Raw genomic sequence first — 18954 nt, 5'->3', positions numbered from 1 at the left:
TATTATGCTGTCGTGTTACTGTGGGGCTAATTTTAGCCTTGTTAGTGGTAATAACAAGCGATTTTTATTTGTCATTACTCTATGCCCCATATACTAGCTTTATAGGCTAAACTGTTTTAATAGATAAAACTATTTACATTCGGCAATCATGAAAACAAATCTCAGATAACGGTTGAATAGGTAACAATGTGTAATTAGACCAAAGGTTCATTTTGCGCCGGAGTTGTCCTTTATTTTTTTGAATTTTTTATTAAATCTGAGAATTTATAAATTCTCAGATTTCTAAAATCTAAAATGAATTCTAAAATAAATTTGGCTGATAATTTACTCACCCTCATGTCATCCAAGATGTCCACGTCTTTCTTTCTTCAGTCGAAAAGAAATTAAGGTTTTTGATGAAAACATTCCAGGATTTTCTCCATATAATGGACTTCAATGGGGTCCAAACGGTCCAAGGTCCAAATGAGAGTTTCAGTGCAAACTACAAACTGTTCAAAGGGCTTTAAACGATTCCAGACGATGAATAAGGGTCTTATCAAGCGAAACGATATAACTCAGACATAATAACTGTGTTTAATAATTTTTCTGGGCCGGCAAGTTTCTTATGGAGGAGTGATCCAGCTCTCAGATTTACTCGAAAAATATCTTAATTTATGTTCTGAAGATGAACGAAAGTCTTACGGGGTTGAACAACATGAGGCAGAGTCATTACTGACAGAGGTTTCATTTTGGGGTGAACTACACTCTTAGAAGAAATGGTTTATGATTTAGAACCAGAAATGGTTCCATCACCCGCTTCACATATGGAACTCCAAAATGGTTCTATATAGAACCATTTTTTTGGGTAAAAGGTTCTATTGGCCAAGTATGGAACCCCCAGGGTTCTATATAGAACCCAGAGGAATCCTTTTTTAAGAGTCTATAGAACCTTTTAGGGGTTCCAAATACGTAGTGCTGGTAGAACCTTTTAAGGTTCTATATAGAACCTTTTCTTCTAAGAGTGTATCCCTTGAATGGGAGTGTTAGAGAAATGCTTTCAAAACATATTTTTGTATAAGTAGCCGTCTATAAGTAGCCATTCAACTAACAATTTGAGCTTGAGTCCATCGGTGATGTGACTGTTATCCCAGCTGGAGGACCATCACACAGAATGAGAGGGAGACGCTGCCAACTGCAAAACAAGTGCCAATATTAGAGACAGAAGAAAGAGCAAAGACTGTCTTTTCCCCTTCTGAACCCGTCAATTACCAACTCCCACGGCCGGCACGACTGGCATTGTGTGTCCTCGCTAATGTCGGCTTTCCTTCAGCTCGCAGACACGTGCGGTTTCTGTCCGGTGGAAGTTCTCAGCTGTTTGTGTTCTTATGTAATCGTCAACATCGTGGAGAGTTCCCGGCCACAGCTGTAGTGTGTCTCAGCGGGAAAAGTCCTTATTAATGCCATCATGCAAACAAATATACAGAGTGAGGAAAGACCAACTTTTCCAAAACAGTTTGCCAGCGGTTATGCATTGAAAATCTTCCACAATCTGATAGCAATGTTCATTTTGTTGCATTATTTTTAAAGTGCTATATAAATAAACGTGACTTTAGTTTGAGTTCAAGTGTTTCTAAAGAAGTGCACTTACAGTATGTGTCACTGTAAACAAATATTGTTGGTTTAACTTAAAAAACATGGTTGCCTAGGGATGCACGATATATCGGCCAGCGTATCGGTATCGGACGATATATGTTCATTTTTAATGTTATCGTTATCGGCCTGGTAAGAAAATGTGGCCGATATATTAAAGCCGATAAATAATGTATTATTCCCTTCAGCTGAGACACTTGTTGAGCACTGTTTATGTTTTTTTAATTTCTTGAAATATGATTGGATTACTTTCAAATATAAAGGATTATCGGTTATCGGTATCGGCCAAAATTTTCATATCGGTGCATCCCTATGGTTGCCTTAAAATTTGAAGTTCATTGAACTGGAAAAAGTGAGTTAATACAATGAAGGAGAATGATTTAACCATCAGAAACTCAAAATTATATGTTATCTGAACTAAATCAATTATTTAAGTTGATTTGATGAAAGAAAAAATGTTGTGATTACTAATCGTGAAAAGGCCTACTCCTTTTAAACACTGTAAAAAACCTTTTCATGATTAGTAATCACAACATTTTTTCTTTTGTCAAATCAACTTAAATAATTGATGTAGTTCAGATAACATGTCATTTTGAGTTTCTGATGATTAATTGTATTAACTCACGTTTTCCAGTTCAATCAACTTAAAATTTTAAGGCTACAAGGTTGCTTACTTTTTTTTACAGTGAAAGTATGCTGACGTTTCCCTTCTTTTTCACAAGGGATTACAGAAATGAATGTAAATATATATATCTGGAGGGGTGAAGATATTTGAGTAGCATGCAAATATCATTTGTTTTCATTCGCAGTTATTATCACACATCTTGTAAACTGTAAATCTAAGGAGCGTCAGAAGAGCCTGGACTTCTGGAGCACCGACAGATCAATAAACCGAAGGATCGGATAACAGATGTGAGTCTCTCAAGCCTGTTTTTCAGCTAACGGCCTTGCTGGATCCCCGTCTTTATGTGTTGTGTGTGCGGACGGCAGAACAGAAACCTTGAATTAACAGAGACGAGATGCGGGAGCCTTGAAGTCATGTATACTGGAAACTGTGTGTTTTTAAGGAGATTATACTTTTATTCAGCAAGGTTGCATTCAATAGATGAAAATTAGCAGTAAAAAAATTTAATATCTTACAAATCTTGCTTTCAATTCATCATCAAAATGGATTAGGGTTTCCACAAGAATATGAACTCTTTTCAACATAATATGAAGAGTTCAGATGCAAAAGCCTCTAAATGCCATTTGAATTTTTCTTCAAGAATGTTAATTTTTATCAAGCTTGTATATTTAAGTTCAGTAATTTTAGTTAAATGACAATGAAGATTACCTATGAATTGCCATTTAAGTGAAATTACTGAATTTAAATATACAAGCTTGATAAAAATGATTATTCTAGAAGAGAATTTCAAATGGCACTTAGAGGCTTTTGCATCTGAACTCTTCATATATTGATAAATAATCATGTGTCTTCAGCTTAAAATCATAGTGTGACACTGAAGACTGGAGTAATGATACTGTTGATCACAGGAATAAATTACACTTTACTATTTATTCACATAGAAAACATGATTTTAAATTGTAATAATATTTCACTGTTTTTACTGAATTTTTTGATCAAATAAATGCAGCTTCGGTGAGCAGAAGACACTTTTTTTTTTTTTCAAAAATTCCCACTTTTGAGCGGTGTACATAAAAAGTGCCAAAAGTGAGGCATTTAACACGCAACATTTGAATAAAATGCTAAATAACTTGACGCTGCTCACCGGAATAAACATAAGACATTATGAGGTCACGTGACGATATTTTTCACAATTCAACTTTTCGCATTCGATTGTGTATTACTTGCATTCAAATCGATTAATTGCGACTAATCGTATCTATCATAAAAGTTTGTAGATCTCACTCTCTCTCTCATGTCCTATGTTAGATGTAATTAATCGCGATTAATCGATTTGAGAAAACTATATTATCCATTTGAAAGTACTTGTTATCAGATCAGAAATAAAGTAAGCGTTATCAGTCATCTCTATAATGCAATAAGAAGCATACTGGCAACATAGTCATAGGCTGCGTCTGAAATCACATTTTGAACAAGTAATTACTTCACAACCCCATTCTATGTAGTATGAGTGTGTGTAATACACATCCGCCATGTTGTCATTGTCATGTGACCTTCCAGCATCAGTTGTCGCTTCACTGTCATGCCTCATGGGATAGTGAGTGTCCGTCGTGTGCACTCTTCAGATCATCCGGGTACTCTTTTATGAGTACCGTGAATTCAGACATACTTGGCTTGTTTTTTGCTTACTATATTGTAGGGAAGTTTGTGGTTTAGGGTGAAACAGAGAAAATATTACCCAAAAACCAAAAAAAAACCTTGTTATTCCACATTATTGGAGAAAATACAAACTGAACTAATGGACAAATCTTTTCTCTTCTCATCCACTGCAGTGATTCACGAGCTTCTGAACGAGACACGTGGCATTTTCATGCATCAGGCCTCACGTTTCTCTCGGCTCCACCTGCGCTTGAACTCTTGTAACACTCGCTGTTTATAGATTCAGAAATGAACTATAATTGGCCATAAAGCGACAGAGCGCAGTTACGGCTCAGAGCTTGTTTTGTTCTTGTAAGCCGTAGGGAACGCTAAATTGTTTTTAAGGAAAAATCCACTGGGATGATGCAACTGGAAATGAACACTGAAGGGGAGAGGACTCCCGCAACAGGTGCGTCCTGACGAACAAATAACAGAGGGGATTCTGGGTAAAGCAAACGAATGATCAACATTAATCAAAGCAGAGCAGAGATGCAGCAGATGTTCTGTGATATTACATGTGCGTCTACATTCATGTTGATCAGCATGTTGCATATTGTTATGGAAGGCACAGAAGAAAAAGAAATCACGTGACATCCTGTAAAAGGTTTAATTACATATTTTTGACATTTTAACTCAGAATCATTTTTTTATTTCAGAATTTCAACTTAATATCTCATAATTATGATTAAGTATTCCAGAACTATGATGTTTTATCTCATTATTTTAACTTAGAATATCATAATTTCAATGTTTTACCTCATAATTATGATTTATTATTACCTTTAACTTTTTATGCAATAATTTTTGTCATAATTTGACTTTTTATGTAATAATTAGGGTGAATACTGGTATCTTTGCATGTAAATGATTCCATTACTAAAAATCAACACTGAGCTCATCATAACCAAGTATGTGATAAAAAAAATATGGTAACGCTTCCTTTTACAGTCCAGTTACCCATGTAAATACTATTTACTTATTTTAGTAACTACAATTACTGGGTAATAACAGAGCCCGTCTAACGGAGAGCCTATTAGCCCCATTGTGCATCACCTTGGTTGCAGTTCCATTAAAATTCCACTGGGGGTGATCACGGGCGAGTGCAGAATGAATGGGAGTCTATGGGGCTAAACGGCTAAATGTGTCTCTTTCACCTGCTTGTTGTTAAATTAACATAGATTTTATTATTGATTCCGCAAGTTTAATATAGATTATAGGCCAAAAGTCAGATGAACGAGTACTTGTCCTTTTGATGTCTTACCGGTTAGGCCGTTGTTGGCCAGAACACGCTAGCATTCTGCTATTGTGTGCCGTCATCATCACATTTTTGAACGGATTTTTAGAATAGATAAGTGAACTTAAAAATGCAATTTTCAGCTGAGTGTATTATCTTAGCCCTCCCCTTTGAATGTGACTTTAAAATTACTTGACAAAAAATTACATCCTGAGAAAAGTGGATTTCTGGGGGTGAAACCCCATTGACTCCCATTCATTCTGCACTCGACCGCGAGCGCCCCCGCATGGACAGAGACGTGTTACTGCAGCCAGTCCAGAAACCGGAAGTAACCAGCCAGTGCCAATTCTCTTCAATGGGCTTTATCATAGATATCATGGGCTTTATGCCCAGCTGCACTACTTCCTGAACTTCAGCCAGCTCCTTGTTTCCTGTCTGCCATTATTGGCCAAATTGATTAATTCAGGTGTACCTGACCTCAGTAGTCATGGCAACAATAATCAGACACACCTGAATTAATCAATTTGGCCAATAATGGCAGACAGGAAACAAAGAGCTGGCTGAAGTTCAGGAAGTAATGAAGCTGGGCATAAAGCCAATTAGACATTCTCTGGTAGTAACTAGTACTAACCCTAAACCTACCCCTGTTCCATGTACTTACCTTATATTAGCCAGTACTTTCTAGGTAAGTACACTGTACTGTAAAAGGAAGCGGTACCAAAAATATATGTTCTGTGGCTATGACATCACTTCCAGGGGTGTGGCACACAATATTTAAAGTCCCCGTGAAATCAAAATTGAACCTATTTACTTTGTTAGCGGATATTACTAGTCTTGTGGTGAACAATTAATCCGTGCAAGTAAAAATATATTTAAAAAATGTTTTACCTTGGTAATCTTTAATCAAAATCTGAAAAGTTACTTCCGGTCTGGAACGGTTTCTTTTTCTGATGACGTAGACCGGACGACGCTTAACCACTCCCCTCAAACCGTTAGTTTGCTATGAGCGAGAGATGGAGAGGAGGAGCGCTAGAGTAAAACCCTGCCCTCTGTTCAATAGACGAATCCGGCGAAACTACCGGAAGTAAGGGGGCGCCATTACTGAGCTGTTGCTGGGTAGCGTTGCGCCATTGCCTTCTATTGTTTTAGTTGCAACTTGCGTCCACTGGAATAAACAGCTCGCGATTTACGACTGTCACTAACGTTACAACGTTAGCCCTTGTATAATGTCGAGTGGGTAAACAGTTTCCGTTATAAATTGTTTCAATGGTGGCAGTAAAATTTCAATTTTGAAGAGAAAACATTGTGAATTCCCCCGGGTCGAATGCCCCTGTCTGGTGCCGTACGGTTTACACAGATTTCCTGGGCGAGTACAAGACGTGGACATTCGCGTATAATAACAATTATTTAATGACATAAGTAAAAAAATATAATAAATGTGTGATATAGTGATCAGCAAAATCTCCTCTCTTGTTATTTTTTCTATTCAATTTACATGCTATGGTCATTAAATGGCTTTCCTGAGCTGAATGTAACGTTATGTGACATAATTGTTCTCCTGCTGTTATATTGACCTCTTTCCATGGTTTAAAAACAGTAGTTGGTCGATATTATGTATAGCTAACTTACTTTCTAGCTTTAACGTTACCTACCCATGCCCGTTGCAATGTAAAAATGAGATAAATAATGGACACAAATGAAAAACATGAAATTGTTTATTTGATTTCATTTATTTATTTATTGTTGCCAAATGGACAGATCTTTTTTTAGTTTCCTCGGTAGCAAACGTTAGCCTAGCTATAGCTTGCCAAGCTATTTTCATAAATAATCTGTAAGATCGTTTGTACCTTCATCTGTGACTGGAGGCCAATGTCTAACATCATCAACCCAACAAGTCTGCCTGGCTGTAGCTGTCATCAAGGGTGCGTTATCACCTTATCTCCGAGGTTTGTTTACATACCGGTGCATATGTCTATGCCGGTATAACAGCTAAGTAATGGCGTCGCCACAAGATGGCAGCCTACACAAGTACGCTCGTCGGATTCGTCTATATTCCGTTTCACTTGGAAATACGTCACAGCACTGGAGAAAAATCGTTTGCAACTTCCGGTTCACGGGGACTTTAACAACCAACCATGTGTTACGTGTGTATCCTGTGTTTCCCCTGTTCTTTGTGTATTTGGTTCAGTCCTGTTTCCATTTCCCGCTCCTTGTTACTGTTCAGTTCATTCATTCACCTGTCTAGTTTATAAAGCTGTTCCCCTAATCTGTTCTATTGTTTGTGTATGGTATGTTAATTTTAAAGTGTAACTAAACCCCTGGTCAGAGCCTGACTCCACCCACTGGCAATATTTGAAAATGCTGAAAAAGTGGGCAAACCCCAGCGGGGATAGATCGAGGGGACGAAATAGACGCTTAAACACTCTATCCTGATCGTTTTCAATATACTCACAATTCCAATTCCTGACTCCCTGCCGTGGTTTTGACGACACGAGATGGTTTTTATACTGCCAAGGGCGTAGCTCGCGTGGTGAGCTGAAACCTGCGTACGTCACAAATTGCGGAAAATTCAACTGCAGTAGCCACCGTTCAACCTGAAGAGGGCAGCACTAAGACGTTTTTACACCATGTTTTGTAGAAATAGAACACTTCATAAACAAATCGAATCAATGACTGGTATTAATAAAGATCCATTCTTACAAATCATTAACTAAAAAAAGTTGGTTTAGTGTTTAGTTACTCTAAGTATTCAGCGTTATTATTTTCATCCTCATGCTATTTCCACGGCACTACCATGTTAAGTAACACCATGATGGTAAAATGATATGGCATTCTGAAGTGAGTAATGTTTACGATTTACCAAAGATTAGGTCTATTGTGGTTTCATGATGTCTATCATTATAAGAGTGATATAGAAAATGACATTCTGGTCTGGAGCTATAAGTTATTATCATAGGTAAAGAAAATCATAGGTAAATCCATCATTCAGAAACGAGGTATGTAAACAAGTTTAATACGTATTATTCGTAAGAGTTGATGAGCGAGAATAGATGCGACACTTGCCTTCACAAACAAAGAGCGGCATTGAAACCTTGAGTGACGGATGAAAAGCATGAATGTTGTCATGGTGAATATGTTTTTCTGGCTGGATGAAGTATTTGTGGAGCGTCAGGACCCTTGCTGAGACCAGATGCTGCAGTTATTTCGCTGAGAGCCACTCAAGCAGTTCGGACACAAAGGCAAGTAGCTTTTTATAGCTCAAGTACTCACTTTCACAGTCTGACAGAACCCCGAACAAAGAATTAAAAGCTTGTCCGTGTAAAATAGCTTTTATTCCCACAGACCCTGTAATTTCACACATCTTCAACTCCTTCAACTTCTCAGAAGAACACAATTATTGAACAATTCGGGCCACGGATAACTGAAGTTATTTTCTGAAGGATTGTGGGTTTCAGTCCCTGCTTCTGCTTTTGAGATCAATATTCAATGCTTTCAAAAACCAAATACTAATTATTTAGTTCCAACTATCACTGAGGTTTTAGTCTCACGCTGAACGCACGCTGGTTCACATGATGTATTTCAAGACATTTGTCAGGTTTTTGTCCTTAAAAAGCTCTGTATCCCACACCGTTGCTGATTCCAGAACATCATTTTAGCGCTTGTGACGGAGGTTTGATCCACTGATAGCAGACTAATGCAGTTATGAGAGAGAGATTAAGTGTGTGTGAATTACCTGAGTCTGTGTGTCTCTCAATAGTGTTTCGACTATGGCAAGCCATTTTAACTTTTAATCCTTCGCAGGATATGAATTCTTGATATATCAACAATGCCATTTTTTGATATCAAGAATTGAATTGCTGATATCTGTAATTGTATTTTCACTAGTGAAATGTCACCATAGGCTGGCAAGCCGTTTTAGCTTTAATTCATTTCCAGGATATGAATTCTTGATATCAACAATTACATTTTTTGATATCAAGAATTATATTTTTGATTTCAAGAATTTAATTGTTGATAAACAATTAAATTCTTGATATCAAAATTGTATTTTCACTAGTAAAATGTCACCATAGGCTGCCATTCAAAACCAATTGTTGATATCAAGAATTGATTTCTTCCTAGTTGAAATTCCAATTTCACATATCAGAAATACAATTCTTACTAGTAACAACCTTTATTTATGATATCAATAATTAAATTGTTAGTTGAAATGTTATTCTTGATATAAACAATTGAATTGCTAGTAGTAAAAATGTTCATTTTTGATATTAATAATTAAATTTTCACTGGTGACAATGTTAATTTCTGATATCATGAATGTGATTGTTACTAGTAAGAAAGCCATTTTAGATATCTGAAATAATATTGATATCAGAAATAGATTTTCAGATATCAAAAATGGTAATTTTTACGAGTAACAATTGAATTGTTGATATCAAGAATAGACATTTCAACTAGTGACAATTTAATTATTGATATCAGGAATTCACATTTTTACTAGTAACAATGTAATTATTGATATCAAAAATGATATTTCTACTAGTAAAAAATCAATTCTTGATATCAACAATTCATTTTGAATGGCAGCCTATGCCGTATTAGCTTTTATTAATTTCCAGGATATGAATTCTTGATATCAACAATGCCATTTTTTGATATCAAGAATTTAATTGTTGATATCAAGAATTCAATTGTTCATATCGAGAATAAAATTCTTGATATCAAAAAATTTAATTGTTGATATCAAGAATTCATATCCTGGAGATGAATAAAAGCTAAAACGGCTTGCCATATTCGACTGCTAATAGTGTAACTGTGAGTTGATCTGCTTCAAGAACAACACCGTTATTCCCTCGCTAGTGACAAATATCATGTAGCTGTTTAAGTTGCAAAATATTTTACTGATAAAATCACCAGATCAGCAATCGTTTTATAATAAATCCAGCAAATGTACATTAATAATGAAGAACTGTGACACGTAACGATGCGATTGCTCATTGAGAAGATCTGAACGGCCCGTGATCACAGCGAGAAGAGACATGAGTCACGGGCAGATGGGAGACCTGTGTGTGTGTGTGTGTGTGTGTGTGTGCGTGTGGGCCGTCCGCTCAGACGGACATGCTAATTAGTTCATGACACACTTCACCCCTCTGTGTGTGTGAATATTAACATGTGAAGCCCAAAACCAACAGACAAAACTGATATCACACACATCCCAGCATGTTACAGACAATCACTGTCTTTCCACACACACACACACACACGTTAAAGAGGGAACGCGAGCTTAGACACTAATATATACTCTGATAACTGTTCTCTTTTCATTCTCGCTCACTCGTTCTTACACACATGCACTTGATGAAGTCCATGAGCATCTGATCTCACAGCCCCGGCAGGAGAATCAGTGTGAGTGTGAGTGTGTGAGGACATTCAGTCACACATCGCACTGACAAACAAGATCAACGGCTTCCTTATGCAGGAGAACATGCTTTTCCCCGGAAATACACTCCGTTACACCTCAGGAGATCCAACCGAGACCGGATACACTCGTCAAAACTAAACCGAGACCGGATACACTCGTCAAAACTAAACCGAGACCGGATACACTCGTCAAAACTAAACCGAGACCGGATACACTCCTCAAAACTAAACCGAGACCGGATACACTCTTCAAAACTAAACCGAGACCGGATACACTCCTCAAAACTAAACCGAGACCGGATACACTCGTCAAAACTAAACCGAGACCGGATACACTCCTCAAAACTAAACCGAGACCGGATACACTCGTCAAACTAAACCGAGACCGGATACACTCGTCAAAACTAAACCGAGACCGGATACACTCCTCAAAACTAAACCGAGACCGGATACACTCGTCAAAACTAAACCGAGACCGGATACACTCTTCAAAACTAAACCGAGACCGGATACACTCCTCAAAACTAAACCGAGACCGGATACACTCGTCAAAACTAAACCGAGACCGGATACACTCCTCAAAACTAAACCGAGACCGGATACACTCCTCAAACTAAACCGAGACCGGATACACTCGTCAAAACTAAACCGAGACCGGATACACTCGTCAAAACTAAACCGAGACCGGATACACTCGTCAAAACTAAACCGAGACCGGATACACTCCTCAAACTAAACCGAGACCGGATACACTCGTCAAAACTAAACCGAGACCGGATACACTCGTCAAAACTAAACCGAGACCGGATACACTCGTCAAAACTAAACAGAGACCGGATACACTCGTCAAAACTAAACCGAGACCGGATACACTCCTCAAACTAAACCGAGACCGGATACACTCGTCAAAACTAAACCGAGACCGGATACACTCGTCAAAACTAAACCGAGACCGGATACACTCCTCAAAACTAAACCGAGACCGGATACACTCCTCAAAACTAAACCGAGACCGGATACACTCGTCAAAACTAAACCGAGACCGGATACACTCCTCAAAACTGAACCGAGACCGGATACACTCGTCAAAACTAAACCGAGACCGGATACACTCGTCAAAACTAAACCGAGACCGGATACACTCGTCAAAACTGAACCGAGACCGGATACACTCGTCAAAACTAAACCGAGACCGGATACACTCGTCAAAACTAAACCGAGACCGGATACACTCGTCAAAACTAAACCGAGACCGGATACACTCGTCAAAACTAAACCGAGACCGGATACACTCGTCAAAACTAAACCGAGACCGGATACACTCCTCAAAACTGAACCGAGACCGGATACACTCGTCAAAACTGAACCGAGACCGGATACACTCGTCAAAACTGAACCGAGACCGGATACACTCGTCAAAACTGAACCGAGACCGGATACACTCGTCAAAACTAAACCGAGACCGGATACACTCGTCAAAACTAAACCGAGACCGGATACACTCGTCAAACTAAACCGAGACCGGATACACTCGTCAAACTAAACCGAGACCGGATACACTCGTCAAAACTAAACCGAGACCGGATACACTCGTCAAAACTAAACCGAGACCGGATACACTCGTCAAAACTAAACCGAGACCGGATACACTCGTCAAAACTAAACCGAGACCGGATACACTCGTCAAAACTAAACCGAGACCGGATACACTCGTCAAAACTAAACCGAGACCGGATACACTCGTCAAAACTAAACCGAGACCGGATACACTCGTCAAAACTAAACCGAGACCGGATACACTCGTCAAAACTAAACCGAGACCGGATACACTCGTCAAAACTGAACCGAGACCGGATACACTCGTCAAAACTGAACCGAGACCGGATACACTCGTCAAAACTAAACCGAGACCGGATACACGTCAAAACTAAACTGAGACCGGATACACTCCTCAAAACTAAACCGAGACCGGATACACTCGTCAAAACTAAACCGAGACCGGATACACTCGTCAAAACTAAACCGAGACCGGATACACTCGTCAAAACTAAACCGAGACCGGATACACTCGTCAAAACTGAACCGAGACCGGATACACTCGTCAAAACTAAACCGAGACCGGATACACTCGTCAAAACTGAACCGAGACCGGATACACTCGTCAAAACTGAACCGAGACCGGATACACTCCTCAAAACTAAACCGAGACCGGATACACTCCTCAAAACTAAACCGAGACCGGATACACTCCTCAAAACTAAACCGAGACCGGATACACTCCTCAAAACTAAACCGAGACCGGATACACTCCTCAAAACTAAACCGAGACCGGATACACTCGTCAAAACTAAACCGAGACCGGATACACTCGTCAAAACTAAACCGAGACCGGATACACTCCTCAAAACTAAACCGAGACCGGATACACTCGTCAAAACTAAACCGAGACCGGATACACTCGTCAAAACTAAACCGAGACCGGATACACTCCTCAAAATCTTCTATTTATCTTCTTTTCTGAAAACATAATCAAAATCTCTTGAAAATATCTGCCATTGAAATCAGAAAAAGAAACTTGTTTTACTTCTGAATTAAAGGGCACATATTATGCCCCTTTTTACAAGACGTAATATTGGTCTCGGGTGTCCCCAGGATGTATTTGTGATGTTTCAGCTCAAAATACCCCACAGTTAATTTATTATAACCATTTGAAAATGTCATTTTGGGGCCTGCTTAAAAAATGAGCTGTTTCGGGGACTATACCACCTTAAATGCAAATGAGCTGCATATCCCCGCCCTGCCTTTGGATGAGGGCGTAACTTGATACCTATGGCAGTCGGTACTGAGAGAAACCGCTGTTTTGAATGTCATTCAATGTACGTTTGAATCGGAATATATAAATAGTACGAAGAGACTCCGGCAGAATAAACATAAATGAGAATGAACCAGTACGTCTCGGTATGGTTATTTCATACATTTATGTACTTATTGAGTTGTAATCGCGTCCCATTTGCAAGCATGGATGTGCAACACACACACACAGACACACACAAACACTAATGCTGGTGCAATTTTTTGAAGCTAAATACACATACTGTGATAAAGTTTGCTACATACAAGCGAAATTACATTTATACGAGGGACGGGGACCTGTGGCGTCATGTTTACTTGTCATACGGGTGCTTCTGTGGCAAATGTGAGGAGATGGCTAACATACAGAACAACAAAATATGCAGTTTTTAATACAATATCTTTAAATATATATAAACGTGTGGTTACACACAATACAAACGATGTTTAAATTATATAGCCTACACAGACATCCTACGACGACAACAACTTTAGACGCATTTGTTGTTGAATTGGCTGACATTGACTGAAAAGACTATTTGCTCAAAAATCATAAAACACACTTACTGTTACTGGATGTGACGGTGGATCGCAAACAGTAGACGACGATCCACACTTGAGGATTAACTTTTAAGCCACAACAACAGGATTAACCCACGACAGAACGTTTATGTTTCTAAGAGACATTACCGGCTGTCGTTGAAACAATGGAGGATGTGTACAGATCACCGAGGGCGGGGTCTAGGTCACAACCACACTGTCAATCAAACCCCTTGCTCAATTCTACCTCACAAAGAGCTGAATCTCAGAACAGCTCGTTCTGACACACTGCATATGATTTATTGATTTAGATTGAAATAAAAACCACTGGGTGGATTTTTATCATTCTAGGATGGTTTTGCTCACCCACTGCCAACACACATTCATGTTCAAACCATAATAGGTGCCCTTTAAGTTATATTTTCTAAGCCCACTGGCAGATTTTTTTTCTTGTTTTAAGCATAAACTCAATTAATATTGATATTTTTTTTTCAATATTTTCAGTAATTTTGCATCTGAAGTAAGTGCATCTTGATTTAAGCATGTTTAGATCATCATACTGGAAACTATAGTTTTTATTCATATTTTGAAATAGTTTTTTATTTTGATATTTTCATAAAAAATTTTGGTAATTTAGCTGTGTTTTTGCTATTCAAAAAAAATATGTCTATACAGTTTTTATTTATTTTTTATTTCAGTTTGAGTTGTTTTAGTACACGTTTTAAATTAAATGAAAATGAGAAATGTTGCTTTAAAATGTTGCAACTAGCTGGAACAAAAAATGCTAAGTTTTTAAAAATATTTATTTTACTGTAGTTAAGTTTAAAGTAATAAAAATGGCTTTAGTTTTAGTGTTAGCGAACTAATAAATTCCTGGTTAGGCTTAAAATTAATATACATCATTCATCAGCTATTTCAAGACCATCATTGAAATCTCAACAGAAACCCTGAAAATCCAGTGGCACACACATCAGACGTTCATATTCGTTTATTGTGCGAGTGTGTGTAAAAAGCGAGTCGTGCTGATGGCCCAGCAGGGTTTATTCAGTGATATGGACCGGCCGACTGTGAACTGCAAGTGTTTTCTAGGAGACCGGCTTCACCAAACCCTCGGAATAATTGTGTGTGGGCCGATCTCTGACTCACTGTCACTCTCTTCACAACATCCATCGTTCTCTGAGCGAGAACACGCTGACGGACGCTTTCATTCCCTCCCTCCAGCTCAATCAAACCACCACATTTTCTTCTTCAATATCATTTGACTTGTTTACGTGTCTTCCCACTAAAAGCAGATCTGACCATTGTTGTGTTTTCTGTCGATGTTTATCAATCACCTCCACAAAAGTGCACCTCTCGGAAAAGTACTTTGGTGTGTGTGCATCATTAGAATATATATTTGCATTACATTGCATGAAAAAAGAGAAAGAAAAAAAATTCCAAAACGCACTTAATTATAAAAATATTTATATATATATATATATATATATATATATTAGGGCTGTGCAAAAATTAATTGCGATTAATCGCATCCAAAATAAAAGTCTGTGTTTACATAATATATTTGTGTGTGCTGTATATAATTATTTTGTATATATAAATACCTATGCATGCATGTATATATTTAAGAATTATTTGTGCTTAAATTCTGTATATGTATATAAATACATAATCTATATTATATAAATATTTTATATACAAATAACACATTTTCTTAAATAAATACATACATGTGTGTGTATTTATATATACAAAATAATTATATACAGCACACACAAATATATTATGTAAACACAGACTTTTATTTTGGATGCGATTAATCGCAATTAATTTTTGCACAGCCCTAATATATATATATATATATATATATATATATATATTTCATCCCATGATAAAAGCAATATATATATGTGCAGTCAAGATTAACACGTTATGCTATAAATTTTTCAGTTTATTGGATTTAAAATATTTAATGCAATTAACACAGCATTTGTTTTTCCCGTCATCCTTCGGCTAGCTAGCATTATATGATCACACTTTTATTCATGCAAATGCTTTTAAACCATTAAAGTGCGATAAGACACAAAAGAGAACGCAGTGCAATAATGATCTGTGAATCTCAAAAACACACAATTGTGCCAAAATGCCTGTACGTAAAGTGTTGTGAGAAAGTGCATCAGATCCGCGTCATGTGCTGCAACTCTTAAAGTGACAGCAGCCTAATAAATCTGTCATTGTCTTGTCTTGACTGAATAGCTTTAATAATGATTATTCTATATTCAATTTATAATTTATGCAGAGAAGTCTGAAAAGTGTTTGATAACTTTATTCAATTTCTGTATGTATCCATATTGTTAGATCTACTATATGTTTATAAGGTTACATGAGTTGAAAACAACTAAAACAATAACTTTTTGTGCATTTTAACAGGGCAAGTACAAATCTGAACTGGGCCAATAGAAAAGAATTGAGCCCTGATATATTGAAGGCACAGGTAAATATGACATTCATTACAGTGGGTTTACGTGAAGATTACTTCCAAGTTCAATTAAATGAAACGTTCTTTATTTTTTTAAAGCCTAATAAATATATAAATGTAGTTTCAGTTATAAATGAGTGGCTAAAATTTTCATAAAAAGTTTTTTTTTTTTTTAAATAAACGGCCTATATGTTGTTTAGAGTTCAAATGTGAAATGATTACAATATAATATACATTAATAATGTAACTGTAAGGTGTGATAAATTAATTAATTACAGAAAATGTGCGATTAATGAATTAATTTAATTAATTAATAAAATCTATAATATGTACACAATGCTAAAAATCCTAATGGTACTAAAGGCTTAATTTTCTAAACGCATTTATAACTGTCCCTTGAGAGATTGCGTGATAAAGTGTATTAAATAAACAAAATGTTAAATATTTCATAAGAGTGTGTTTAAACCGTGGTCCTGGTCCTCTGGAGTTCATCCGACGAACACCTGACTGTACTGTCCCGCTTGTTCGGGCCGGTTCTCGCCGGCCTTGTCCACGTGCTCCGGGAAATGAGGCTTCACGCAGGAGTTCACGGCCTCGGAAAGGTCGCCGGGCAGAGACCACATCCTCTTAGCGTGTTCGGCCACAGCGTCTTTATTGAGCTGAACACAGAAGAGAAGAAGAGACACCAGTGAACATCCTTACAACAACAGCCTGAGCTTTAAAGGGATACTTCACCCAAAAATGAAAATTAGCCCATGATTTAACACACTACTAACTGACTCAACCAGGCCCCGCCCCTTTATTCTGCGCATTAATTATTATAATGAGGAACATTGTGACGTGTTCGTTCCCGGAAGAAACTCAAGACTACGATGGAGGCGTTTCAGGAGTTCAGAAACACTGACACTGATACAGAGGAGAACTCCTGTTTTTTCATGTTCAATATAACACACTTAAGAAAGATGAACATATAATAAGGCGTAATAGGAGACTTAAAGGGTACATATCATGCTTTTAAATCATTGATTTTTACATATAAATCATAGCGTTGTGGTCTATATAAAACATAACTGCAATGCTTGGGTCTGAATTCCTCATTATAAGCTCCACAAGCCCCTTTTCTGATGTGCGTCTGTGAGCGACCCGTTTCAAAGCGGCCCCTTTAAATAAAAAGGAGATGCGTCTTTCCCCGCCCGCTCTCCAGGTCCATGAGTTCACGGTCGGTTCAACTCCCCACGTGCGGCCATTATTGTAGTTTGATTAGAGATATACGATTACTATAGCTTCAAAGAACATTTTTAGTCACTCGTTAATAAAATGTCAACAACAGAAGACTTGTCCATCAAGCCGAACATATTCGAGCCAGAGCGAGCGACCTGCAGAACAATGCGAGTTAACTGTTTTGTGTTATTAGTGAAAGTCGACTATTTCTCTTGTTAAAACAAGCACACCGACAAGATAAATGACTACGGTCTAATCTTACCACAAACAATCTGTATTGATAATATGATACGTTTAGAAAAGCAGCTAAAACTCAAGAAGAATAATACTGCAGACGTGTAACGTTACTTCAAAACAAAAACACAGAAAGACAAAGGTACTGCTAAACCACGACCACCATGTGTTTTAAGAAAGTAAAGTACTTTATTTTTATTAACGATATTTACAGCTTATCGAAATGCTCTGTTCGTCGTCTCCAAAGATAGAAGGAATTTAACGTTACCTCTCATTCAGACGAAGTCAATCGGCAAACCCTTCTGTATAACGTTACTGGCGGGGGTTGTTGAAGTGCTTCAGGTCACTAACGTACATCCAACAACCGAACATTTTTACTAGCCCTCTCGTAACTTCTGCATCATTGAGCTCGGACTACAAAATCGGAGCGAGAAATAATAATGGCGCATTGCTCGAAGTGTTGGGCCGGTAGTCGATGTCCTTATTTGGCAGTTCCTCTGCAAATACTGTGACGTAAAATGTCATAGAGAACAGGAAAATCTGAACAGGTTGAAAAATATGACCAAAACAGAATATAAAGATATAAACGAAGCACCTGAAGAGAATAATTTTATCTTTTCTGTACTTATAAACACTCCCAAATATACAACAAAATGCATTTAAGGGCTAAAAAAGTGGATTTTGCATGATATGTCCCCTTTAAGAAAGATGAACATATAATAAGGCCGGCGTAATAAGAGGCCTTTTTAATTTCAGAGATTATCACACGAAGTTTAAAACCACAGATGGTTTATCTGAAGTGACACGAGCGACCAGAGATCTACAAGTCCTGAGGGATTCGAGCGCTTTATTTAAACCTTCAGCTGACGACTGAAGCACGAGAAACACAAATATATCCGCATCAATCCAGGTGTTATTAGACGGCACATCTGGGAAATGAACAGGAAGGTTCACTCATAAAGTCGTAATTCTGCTCTCAGATTCAGTTGCTGAATTAGTCACGGGCTTCTCTTCCAATTATTACAG

At 37.7% G+C, this 18954-nt stretch overlaps 1 protein-coding gene across 5 annotated transcripts in view; it reads right to left on the bottom strand.

Moving 5' to 3' along the window:
* Positions 1-16304: 16304 nt before the first annotated feature.
* Positions 16305-18954, bottom strand: part of plcb2 (phospholipase C, beta 2) — a 38375-nt gene continuing 35725 nt past the window's right edge. For all 5 annotated transcript variants that reach the window (XM_089120589.1, XM_039663019.2, XM_039663020.2 and 2 more), the window contains one exon: positions 16305-17132. In XM_089120589.1, coding sequence (XP_088976715.1) covers positions 16962-17132 — 171 coding nt within the window. In that variant the 3' untranslated portion in view covers positions 16305-16961. The remainder of the gene's footprint in view (positions 17133-18954) is intronic.

The sequence above is a fragment of the Pimephales promelas genome, chromosome 15 (assembly GCF_988280905.1).
Source record: "Pimephales promelas chromosome 15, fPimPro1.hap1.1, whole genome shotgun sequence".
In the NCBI taxonomy this organism is placed as follows: domain Eukaryota; kingdom Metazoa; phylum Chordata; class Actinopteri; order Cypriniformes; family Leuciscidae; genus Pimephales; species Pimephales promelas.
Note: the sequence above shows the minus strand (reverse complement) of the source record. Positions and strands in the feature narration are given on the sequence as shown.